At 34.2% G+C, this 12232-nt stretch overlaps 1 protein-coding gene across 2 annotated transcripts; it reads left to right on the top strand.

Moving 5' to 3' along the window:
* Window positions 1–6858: 6858 nt before the first annotated feature.
* Window positions 6859–10799, top strand: LOC113709935 (auxin-binding protein T85). 2 transcript variants are annotated; one of them, XM_072052974.1, is made up of 6 exons: window positions 6859–7137; window positions 7361–7467; window positions 7577–7780; window positions 8245–8312; window positions 9084–9283; window positions 10578–10799. In XM_072052974.1, exons 1-5 carry the CDS (start codon window positions 7047–7049, stop codon window positions 9190–9192), a joined length of 579 nt encoding a protein of 192 aa, XP_071909075.1. In that variant the 5' UTR covers window positions 6859–7046; the 3' UTR covers window positions 9193–9283; window positions 10578–10799. The 2 variants fall into 2 exon arrangements, with proteins under 2 accessions (XP_071909075.1, XP_071909071.1); XM_072052970.1 differs by having other exon boundaries at window positions 9084–10328.
* Window positions 10800–12232: the final 1433 nt, after the last annotated feature.

Genomic DNA, 12232 nt, shown 5'->3' with positions numbered 1-12232 from the left:
TAATTTTTTATAGGAGTTAGAAATAGACTTCATTTGGATGAAAAAGAAAAGTTGACAGCTTTGATACATTTTTGAATCTTGGCTATAACTTGAGCTACAATAATCGGATTGAGATGACTATTGAACCATTTTGAAGATAAGAGATAGATCTACAATTCCTGTAAAGACATCGAAATCCAATTTAAAGGTTTTCTAGGACAAAAAACCGAATTACAGTAGTCAACAAGGCATTGAGCAGTTAAGGGTATTTCAGTCATTTTGCAGCCTACACAAATCCAAATGAGGTGATTATTGATGCATTGGAAAGCTAACTCAAAGGGATACAAGCCCTATGTTTTGGTCAACAGTAATTCGGCCTCTATCATCAAGAAACTTTCAGTTGAATTTGATGTAAAATTGGAACAACATTGAAGATTGAACAGAAATTGAGAACCAAAGTAGGGGAGCAATCCGGCTAACAATCTAGCCAGTTTTTGGATGGATATTTGGCCGGGTTTTGGTCTGAAATTATGGCTCTCTACTTGCACAACTTATTTTCTCCTCCAATAATTCACAGCTATTGATGGATGTGTGACAATTATTTTGCAATTGTAAAAGTGACGTTTGAAGCCTCATTTTTTGACTAAATTTGTCTATAAATAGCCATGGAGTTGTAAGAATCAAGAGAGCTTGGAGAGTGCAAGAAATACTACTAAAATGTAGCTCTTACATTTTCTTAGTGTTAGGTTAGTAGGGTATATGATAGTTTAACTAGTTAGTTTATCTTTCTTGGTTATTAGCTAGGCAAAGATGAAGATGGAGGAGATGAACTCATGTGACAAGAGTTACATTTCTTTCCAAACTATTTAACTTTTGTATTTGATTCTATTATTTAGTTATTATACAAGTTTGGATTTTATATTTATCATGTCTTTCTAAAGTTTATGCCTTGGATTTTGGTTGAACTTCCTATGATTGTATTGTGTTAATTTTTTAGCTATTTGATGCTTTTATTTTGAACAAGTTATTTAGCACTTTTGCTCTCCTAAATTATGACTAACTTGGTACCATTAATTGTGATTATTTAAAAGTGGTATTTTTCTAATGAAAATTGGGATTTAACACTAGTTCAAAAAGTGCTAAACCTAGGTAGTATACTCATGAGAACAGAGATGCGCCTTTGTGGCTTTAGTGATTCATTTCATGTAATTTCATAGACGTAATTAACTTGTAACTAATTTCATTACCACGAGAGTAGGTATGGATTAGTTATAAGTATAGTTGATTTACTACGAAAGTAGGTTTCACATGTATGAGGAAATGACGCCATAACTAGCCAAGATAGTAGTACACAATGATCCAAAAATAGCAAGTGTATGAGTAGTTAGGAATACCATAACTTAAGGAGTTTTTATTTGCTATTGTCTTGCATAAGTTTAGCATATTTTTATTTCCTTTAATTTGTTGGTCATCTAAATAATAGAGAAGTTTTAGCAGTGCCGGTAATTGACAATCTTCCTTGTGGGTTCGACCTTTAATACCCTGTACTCACTCTCGACTCATATACTTGCAAAAAATCATGTGTGAGGTATTTAGAATGTTATAAATGTAAAACTTGACTGTAGAATAAATTAATTATTATATGTATACCCCGTGCTCGTCAATGAGTTCGAGCCGCCGTATGCCAACTCTCGAACCTATTGGCTAAAGATGTAAAAATTCCATCACAAATAGCAAGAAAAATGAGAATGAAGAGACTGGAGAAAAGATGAGTGATGCTAATGGCGAGTCTTCGATGGAAATGTTTGAACCTAATACCAAGGGAGGAGAAGTATCTACCAAACTTGACAATTACTCTACCGTGCTGCAAGAGGAAGTTCCTACTAAATCTAAAAAGTTGTAGGAGAATGTTTCTGCTCAATTTGTAAAGCTGGACGAGGAGGTCAGAGAGGACCACGGTATAACATAACAATTTGATATCTGATCATATCTAAGAACTTGGCTGTCACTCCACAATCAAATACTATCAGTCGTCCAATGAAATTCCAGCCTAGGTTTGAGCTCCAAAACAAACACATTATTCACAGTGCAAAAGCTTAACAAATTTACCTCATCCCCATGTTTTCCTTTAACTTTAGACATTGCAGATTTGACCTGGCGGCAGGAAAGGAAGACAACACCAATGTCTAACCTGCAGATTCTCGTAATTGTTACTATCAGGTAAATGCTAGCCTACTCTACTTACTCATTTTGATTATTGTGACTTGTGAAGGGCATTTATATTCTTTTATTACAGTGTTTTGATCTATTTAGAACTGTCTAGTTTCTACTCCAATATCTTGTCCCACCTACTCCAATTATTGAGAAGATATTTTATTAATAGTATTTATAGTAATCTAGAACTCTCTTCTAATATGATTTTTATCCAAAAATAAAAAGGAAAGCTTTTAATCTTTTTATTAAAGTTTTTTTAACTTACTAATCTAAAGGTGTGTATGTCTCACAAGAATGGAAGATGGGGCCAATGTATCGCTTGTGGATTTTCGTGGATGTTACTAACAAGTAAATGCTATCCTACACCACTTATGCCCTTCGATTATTGTGAACTGTGAAGAGCATTTATCTTCTTTTATTAAAGTGTTTTGACTATCTAGGACTCTCTAGGCTCTACTCCATTATCTTATCCCACCTAGCATTTATTATAAGTATTTTTAAGGATTTAGAACTCTCTTCTAATATGTTTTTTATCCAATAAAAGAAAGCTTTGAATCTATTTATTAAAGTTTTTTTACTTACTGATCTAAAGGTGTCTAGAAGTCTCTGCTCTATTATTTTATTTTATTTTATTTTATTTTTAGTGTTTTAATATATCTTAATATGTTGAGCAACACCAATGGTGAGTCTCCAGTGAAAATGTTTGAGCATAATGCTGGAGAAAGGAAAGTCTCTACCTAACCTAAGAAGTCCTCTATTGTGATGCCGGATGAAGTTCCTACTAAATCTAAAAATTTGTCGAAGAAAGTTTCTGCTAAATCTAAACAGTAGAAGAGGAGGTCAAAGACGATCACGGTACACCATAACTATCCAATATTTGATCATGCCCAAAAACTTGTCCATCACTCCACAATAAAATATTATCGGCAGTCTAATGAAATTTTAGACTAGGATTGAGCTCCAAAGTGGACAAATTATTCATAGTGCAAAACCCTAACAAATTTATCTTATCCCCACATTTCCATTTAACCTCACTTCACCTTCCAGATTTGACCTGGCGGCCCAAAAGGATAATGTCTCACTTGCCAATTCTCGTGATCATTACTATTAAGTAAATGCTATACTACCCTACGTTATTCACAGCCCAAGTTTGAGCTCCAAAATGGACTTGTTATTCATAGTGGAAAACCCCTAACAAATTTACCTCATTCTCACATTTTCCTTTAAATTCACTTCACCTTCCAGATTTGACCTGCTGGTAGGAAAGCTAGAAGAGGCTAATGTCTTACTTGCTGATTCTCACAATTGTTGTTAGCAGGTAAACGCTATCCTACCCCACTTACTCCCTTCGATTATTGTGAACTGTGAATAGTATATATTTTCTTTTATTAAAGTGTTTTTATCACATCTAAAACTCTCTGGTCTTTACTCCACTATCTTATCCCACTTACTGCGATTATTACAAACTTCACAAACTTGAATTCATAATAATTTATAAATGCATATGTTTCTAACAAGTAGGATAAATCACAAAAAAATACATCAATTTACTTTATAGCTGAAATAGAGTAAATTATATTTTGATTTTTTAATTAATTCTTTCTTCATTTGCTTTATTCATGGATTTATCCATAATTTTTTAAATTCATTCAATATCATTAACGAATATGTGATTATACCATGGAAAACTCATTTATTTTTATTATATGTAATAAATATTATGTGTTAATTAAGGAAGGTTTAGCCAATGAGTTGTCTAGTCAATTTTTCTACCTAACATTTTCTTCTAATACATTTTCACTATATATATAGGGACAAAAGGTTGAAGCGCTAATTTATGGCACAAATATAAAATTTTTCAACAAATTTTTTGACACCCATAAAAATTACTATATCTCCAATACAAAAGTTCAACCCATTTTAACCATAAGTTTCGCACAAAAAAAAAAAAAAAAGAATATTCATGGATCATCAACACCATAGCTGCTGTCCAACAATTGCAAGAAATTGGCAGGCCACTTATTTCAATGTCTCTATCTCCCACCTTAATAGAAATTACAAAGCAGATATGATAAAAAATTCTTTTAAGTGTTGAAGGTTGGATTTATGAACTTTGATCCAAATTTCAAATGAAGTAAATATGCCTCTTAAATAACACTCTATCAAAAAAATTCAAATGGTCAGACCTTTCTGCAATTGCTATTCATATTCAACCAAAGTTTGTAGCAGCAGATCCACGTACTGGACAAGTCATCGTTGTTGATCAATGGTTCGACTAACACCTATCCAATCAATAAAAATGCACCATAAATATATTCTCATTAACAATATTCCAAAGCTGTCAACCACTGTCCTAACTCTTTGGTGTGAATATGACAACAACAAGAACTAATCAATAGCTAACATTGCTTCTGCCCCATGCAAGCATCCTACCACAGTAAGTATTTATTACAAATATTCAAGAGGAACTATTACACTCTTTGCAGCTTTCAACCGATCGACAAGATAATAGAGACAACACAAGGAAAGACACAACTGCAACAAAAACTACTACCATCTACAAGAAAAAACTATATCCGACATACCACTACTTTAGTTTCATGCAAATACGAGAGACTATCAAGAAAACTTATAAATTCTGCTTTTACCTAATCTTTCAATCTTATATAGTTTGACATATAGTTAACCTTTCAACACCTCTCTTTTTATTATTACAAATTACACTTCTATACTATTACACCAAACAAAAACTACTAACTTTTCTTAAGTCACAGGTACCAAACTCCCACATGATATGTGGGCTTTCCTTCTCTAGTGTCAGTAATAATTGTACAAAGTGCCAATTGACAAAAAAAGGAGGGGAAAAACAAAAGAAATACCCACGAGAGAAGCAGGGGCACATTGAAAGCCAGAAAAAAGGAACTTATTGGCTTTCGAGGAACTCAACAAGTAAATCAGCAAATATAGCATTCTACAAATTGCGACAGTTACCTACTCAGTAGGGCAACATCGAGTCATTTCCTTGAGTGACCTTCTTAACAGTCCAAAATAACACCATTTGCTTTAGATGTAGGCTTCCAAGAGGAAAATATGTACATTAACTCCACAATAAGTTGTTATTGCAACTCGGATGCGGGGACAATGTGGTAAATTGCATAATGACAAAAATCCTTTTCTGTTAGTGGATTAAGGTCCTGTTTGGGATTGCAATACTTTTGATAAAAAAGCATTTTTAAGTATTAAAAGTACTTTTGAAATGTTTAGTGAATATCATCCAATAAAATTAAGAGTGAAGGTTTTAGTGTTAAAAACATTTTTAGTAAAAAGTCAAATTTGATACTTTTGGAGTAACTTTTATGATTTAAAAAATAGAATATTAAAGTTAATTATTTTTTCATATATTATCAACCAAATAAAGAGATAAATTCATTTAAAAATTTTCAAATTACACATTATCTAATATAACAAATACTTGTGAAACTATATTTCCAAACACTACACTTAAATGCATTTAAGCATTTAATAAATATTTTTATTAAAAATTTTATAGAAAAAATACTTTTCAATAAGTTATAGCAATGCCGAACAGTATAAAAAAGTGTCCAATGTCTACAGTGCAGATTTGGTTATAGTGTAATTATGATGAAGTCTCATGGTTTATTAGTCAATTGGCATTGGCCCAGTCCAAAGTGTTGCTGCCGCTTTTGCACCGCCTATCGGAAACTCCACCTTTCCGGTGTCTGCCTTCTACATTTGAGTCTCTGCATTTTTGCACCACCACTTCCGCAACCTTCCTCCTCTGTCATCTTCCTTCCAAGCCTTCTCTTCAAACTCCCGCTGGTCAATTCTCAAGCCAGAGGCCAAACACCGCCATCAATACCTTCATATTCTAGGTTTTTTTTAACCCCTTTTCCCGTTTTGTTTCAGGCGTTTAATTTAAATGTTAAAAATACGTTTCAGCCGTTTAGTAATTTGCTACCATTTTCTTTTTTACCATTATGTGTTCATTCACTTAAATTAAGTGTCCACAATCATCTCTGCTAATCAGGTACCTCTCTGTTCATTCGCTTAAATTAAGTGGTTAATTAGGAGAGATGTCCACACTCAATTGCTTTAGATTTTGAGATGATTTTGAAAAGTGATGACAGAGAATGATCAGAATGTGTTAAAGCTAATAAATAATGAGAATCAATTGAGGCTACTATTAGTAAATTCTATATTGCACATATATTGCTTGCTATTAGAAATTTTAAAATCTCAATGGAAACACAAATTAGAACATCAAGAAAGGTAATTATATAAATCCATCATCTTTCTTTGGCTGAGCGGCATGTATTTCAACGGTGCTCGTTTTTCCAATTATTAAGCGTGGTTAAATCCTATTTGATAACCCAATTCAGCATTTAAAGTTACTGAACTCAGATTTTAATATGTTTAATTACGTTTGATAACAAAAAATTGAGTATTTAAATTAATTGAGTGGCATTGAATTTTCTAGACAAAACTTACTCTCTGAAATAAGTCATAAATTATTTACTTATCAATGTATGTGATATACATTCAAATATATTTGATTTAATAGTTAAATAATTTAATAGATTTAATAGATTTAGACTTTGAATTTCAGATTTTATATATAGACCAAGAAATATTGAATAGTGATGTGGGCCAAAAGCATACAAACTAAAAGAAGGGGCTAATCCTTGCAGGAGCCAATTCCATAATTGTTTTAAGCCCCGATTTCACTGCTCTCCTGTATCACATGATGTCACGTGACACAATACTCGTTTAGATTTTCCAATCATCTTTCATAATCGTAGACCTCAGTGGCCTGTGCAGTCCTGGCCGAGAATATGTCCCGGCGGCTAGTGCTGGTGGCCCTTTTATTTACAGCCCTCTATCTTAGCTCCAATGCCGACGGCTATCCCTGCTCTTCCACCGAAGGCAAGTTTTTGCATTTCTTCTCATCCCCAATCAATGAGTATAACTGATGTCATTTTCGCTTTACAAGATTCATTCTCTGTTTCTCCTTTTATGTCTTTTGGCTTTCGAAGTGATTTTTTTTTTTTTGGGGTGAAAGAAGTGATTTTGTTAGTATAGTGTATTGATTTTTTTAGCACAGTATTGAAGAATTCAATATGAAGAAAGTTTCTCAATTATAATCTAGGGCTTCCATTGGTGAGGAATATCAGTGAGCTTACGCAGAATAGTTATGGTAGACCCGGTTTGTCTCACATGACCGTAGCCGGTTCGCTTTTACATGGGATGAAAGAGGTAAGCTAATCCAATACCAATTCTCTGGTGTTAAACTGTTAAATTGAATATTAGGAGGTAGCTTTCTTGCGTCTCTTAGCCCTAAATTCTATGAATGCCCTTTCAATAGGTTGAGGTGTGGCTGCAAACATTTGCTTCTGGATCTCACACTCCAATTCATAGGCATTCATGCGAGGAAGTGTTCGTGGTACTAAAAGGGAGTGGGACTCTTTATCTTGCTTCTAATTCACACTCCAAGTACCCTGGCAACCCACAAGAGTTTCCTATCTTCTCTAATAGCACGTTTCATATCCCTGTTAATGATGCTCATCAGGTGAATTGTTTCGACTTTTGCTTTTCTTTGTTTGATGCAGAACTTTTGCAAATATATCTGTATTCAATTCAGCAATATCTGCATAGAAAGCAAATTGAAAATCATTCTTGCTATTGTTTTTTTCCCTTATCGAGTGGAGGAGTGGGTTTCACAACATGAAAGGAAGAAATCCGACTGAATGGAAGGGAAAGCTCACCAGAAAAGTGTCTATTAAGTGTTACAGGATGAAGCCCCATCCCATGTTAATGAAATTGACTATGTTTAAAGTTTATTGTTCCATTTTTTTTTCTTTTTCTATTTTTAATCTCAGTTTACATTCCTTTTTTGGTCCTTCCTGTTCTCCATGATTTGTGGAATTGCTGTTGCTAGTACGGTATATATTTACTAATTATGAGTTTGCAGTGCTCATGCTAAAGTATCCTGAGATATGCACAAAACTTTTTGTTCATTTATTTTTGTTGCAGATATGGAACACAAACAAAGAGGAGGATTTACAGTTCTTGGTTATTGTCACTCGTCCTCCAGTTAAAGTGTAAGCATGTTCTGCACTTCAGTCATTTCTAGTTGCCTTGTATCTCATCAATTTACATTATTCCATGTTAGATCTGTAATACTAGTATCTCAAGTAAATATCTGATTTATGGAAGTTACTTTGGAGGGAAACAAGTTTCAATTTTCATCAATACACACACACTCACATATATAGAAAAGTCAATTGTTCGATGACCCAAAAAGCATTGTGCAGAAATTTTACTTCAAAGATGACTTCAGAGATGTTGTAGCTGGAGTAAGCTGTGTGTTAGTGATGAACTAGAATTCTTCTTTAGGTCATATGGAAACATGATAGTTTAGTTGGTGATGAAGCTAGTGCTAGGATTAAATTGAGAAGAAAAGATGGACATATTTTGGGAAAATGGATGGATTTAAGGTACTAGAGGAGCCAAAAGTGTGATTCTTTCCAAATAGAAAATTTCAATTTGCTGGGTTTTGGGGATAGTGAAGACTAGAGGGATGAAGAGAAACATATATTAAAAGGACAGGGAGAACAAGGGGAATGCTAGGTGCCAATTATCTTTTTCAAATCGATCTTTTTTTTTGGACCTTGTAGTGGAGAATAAGATAGATGTTTTTGATGGATTGAGTTCTTTATTTGAAGCAATTGATGGATTCTTTTTGTTATACTTTCATATATCCGATTATCGTGAGACTTAGTAGATTAATATACATAAGTAGATGTATCCCTTCGTATACTTGCATTTTATGGTTAGGAAATGACAATTATGCTCTGTGTTCTTACTTTCAGGTTTATATATGATGACTGGCATATGCCGCATACTGCAGCCAAATTGAAGTTCCCTTATTATTGGGATGAAGAGTGTTACCTGATACCTCCAACAAAAGATGAGCTTTAACTTGAAAGCAAGAATCTTGCACAATTAGTGGAAGTCAAATTTTATCCAATCAGTTGCAAGCATGACGCATGCAGTGTTCTCATTTCGAGAGGTACAATTAAACTCTTGCCTTCTTCAGATCAAAAGGACTAGTATTGTATGGTTCTGTTGGATGGGTGCATTTAATTACCTTTTCTGCTGGATGCTTCAGAGCCCAAGATTTTGTAGCAAGCATTTTGAGAATAGCCAATTTCCATTGTATATTTTCTATATAAGAATGAGATATTACTATAGCAGACTGAAGTATGACAAAAGTTCTGTGGAGATCTTCTTCTGTACCAACTTACATGTTCGATTAAAGAATTGACAAGTTTCTTCACTATCGTTTGTTTCATCCCTTTGTTGCATTTTTAATTTCTATTTCCGATCAATTACAGCTTATATGTTATACCTTATGGAACTTTCTTGTTGGTATACATATTTTCTTGTCCGAAGCAGTCTAGTACGTATTTCTTTCTTAGACCTCTGAGGCAGAGCATTCTATTCTTGAAGATCTCTGGAACTGGGTACAACTGAGTGTGACTAATTTTTTTGTGAGATTTCACTTCAACAACTCCTCTACCAGGCGAAGGAGAGGGTTTGAGAAGGGACATAGTCATATACCTGCTATGGTTATTGGTTCTGCCATAAGAGGTTGACAAATGATTGTGACTGCCTTCAGTTTTTATTTTGAATGTAATAAAAATAAAAAAATAAGTTGAGCCACACAATTCTTGACACAGTTTGGTTTACTTGCATTAAGCCTTAAGGAAACACCAACAAGGGAAGTTTGACAATTTAATAACATATGGAAGAGAGAAGAGACTTTTCAACATAAGTAGATAAAATGGCAATTGGATTCAGCACAATTCTTTCGTCCTCCCACGTGCCGCACACGTGGGTCGCCCGCCTTTTTCTTAAGAACGCTAACCCCCTTTGTGAAATGCGCTGGGATTGATACATCAGACATCTACATAGACTTGCTCTATAGGGTCTCTCAAATTTCTGCTGCTTGCCCCTCTCTTTCTTCCCCTTCTCCTTCTCCTCACCCTCTTCCTCTCCCTCCATTTATCGGTCCACCACCACTACAATTGGTTAAGACAGAACAACTTGCTGCGGTAATTCCATAACTTTCCCGTTTAATTTCCTTTTTATGGTTTAATTTTTAACCCTTTCTTGAACTATTTTATCTTAAATGCTCTGAATGGATTCCTGTTCTCCAGAATAGAAAGATTGAATTTCTTTCTCTCTTCTTTGTTCTACTCTCGTCTGTAGAGGTTTGTCTTTGATTTCTTTGTATCCAGCCAAATATTTCTTTCCTTTCTTGCATTCTTCTCATTTATTTATTTATTTATTTTTTTTTGCAGGGAGCTTGTTCATACTCCATCAATCTTGGTGAATTTTCTAGAACTAGAATACCCTCTGCCCTTTTTTATTCTTTTTTTAATGCTATTTATCTCTTAATTTTACACTTTAACCCTTGTGCTTTGGTTGCTTTTATTCTGTAATTAGTGCGCTTTGGTTTTGGTTATGTTTTTTCCCATTGTGTTATCTATTTGCCCTTTCTTTGGTGAGTTGCCCTTTCTTTACTTCTGCTGTCATTTCCCTTCCTTTTCCTTTGAACTTTTCTTCCCTTTTCCTTGGATTCTGCATATGTGTATATTCCTCATGGTTTTCTTTTCTTTTTTTTTTTTCTCCTTATTTTTCTGTCTTGCCCCGTTTCTTATTTGCTTTTGATATTAGATGTGTGTAAACTTATTGTGCATATCTGAGGTCCATAGTTCTCTGCTTTGGTTTGCTCTTACCATCCAATTCATTGTGTACGCCTGCTTGTCCTTTTTTTCCTTCCACCGGACTTATTCATCTGTGTATGCTGTGAGGTCTTTTTTGCATTTTTTTTCTGGGGGAAAAAGGTTAACATTGTTACCTTTGTTCATGTTTGGTTGTATTGAATGCAGTCTCTTCAATGTATTATTGAGTATTCTTTTTTTCCTGTTCTGGCCTCTATTTGATATTACTTTAGGCGTTCGTTTGGGAGTTTAGGAAAAGAGGAGGGGGGGGGGGAACGTTATGAAAGAAGAGGAGAGAAGAGAAGGGATTGTTATGTTGTTTGGGAGTTTTGAGAATTAGTGGAATGATTTTGGATATGAAAGTCATTAAATATTTGTTCAAGACATTTTTAAGGATAAAATAGGTATTTTAAAAAATTTTCACAAGCTTCCTCCAACTTTCTCTCCATTTCTCTCCAATTTGGGAGGAAAATTTTGCTTACTATTCATCCTCTCATTTCCTTTCTTTTCTCTCTTACTAAAAGCTTACAAACAAAAGAACTTTCTCTTCTTTTCCTTTCTTTTCTGTCCAAATCCTCAACTCCCAAATGAACCCTTAATTTTGCTATTATTTTTCCCTCTTTCTTGAATTCTCTATGCATTTATAGTCCACATGGCTTCACCTTTTTTTCCCCATTTTCATTTCTTGACCTGTTTTCTCTTTCCTTTAGTTGTTAGATGGATGTAAAGGCATTGAGTATAGTTGAGGTCCACAGTTCTTTGCTACGACGGACTATTATCTAAGTTATTGAGGGCTCACATCTCACAACTACTGATGCAGAATGTGCCACAAAAGTGTATTGTCGCTTCGTCTTTGACGATGCGCATGTAGGTTTAGCTTTTTGCCCCTTTTGTGTTGTCATAGTTTACTCTGTGGTCCTTTTGCTTACTTGAAGTATTAGTTATGATTTCAGTAATATATTCCGTGTTAATGCCTTGGGGGTTTGGAATGAAAAAGTTATACTATTTTTTAGCCTACTGTACATGTTGTATAGTGAATTTGAGCGTCTGGTTTATCTTTTTTTCCATTTGTGTGAGCTGTGAAGTCTTTTTTTCCATTTTTTTGGGGGGAAAAGGCTAACATTGTTACCATTGTTCATGTTTGGTTGTATTGAATGCAGTTTCTTCAATGTATTGAGTATCCTTGTTTTCTGTTCTGGCCTCTCTATTTGCTATTGCTTTACTTTTTTCCC

The sequence above is a fragment of the Coffea arabica genome, chromosome 1e (genome assembly GCF_036785885.1).
Source record: "Coffea arabica cultivar ET-39 chromosome 1e, Coffea Arabica ET-39 HiFi, whole genome shotgun sequence".
Taxonomy (NCBI): domain Eukaryota; kingdom Viridiplantae; phylum Streptophyta; class Magnoliopsida; order Gentianales; family Rubiaceae; genus Coffea; species Coffea arabica.
This window is presented reverse-complemented; position numbering and strand designations above follow the sequence as displayed.

Bases quoted from the DNA above. Each gene is read 5' to 3' on its own strand.
- LOC113709935 (XM_072052974.1), top strand. From the start codon at position 7,047: ATGTCCCGGCGGCTAGTGCTGGTGGCCCTTTTATTTACAGCCCTCTAT. The intron at 7,138-7,360 runs GCAAGTTTTTGC...ATTATAATCTAG, and splicing joins TCCCTGCTCTTCCACCGAAG to GGCTTCCATTGGTGAGGAAT. The intron at 7,781-8,244 runs GTGAATTGTTTC...TTTTTGTTGCAG, and splicing joins CTGTTAATGATGCTCATCAG to ATATGGAACACAAACAAAGA.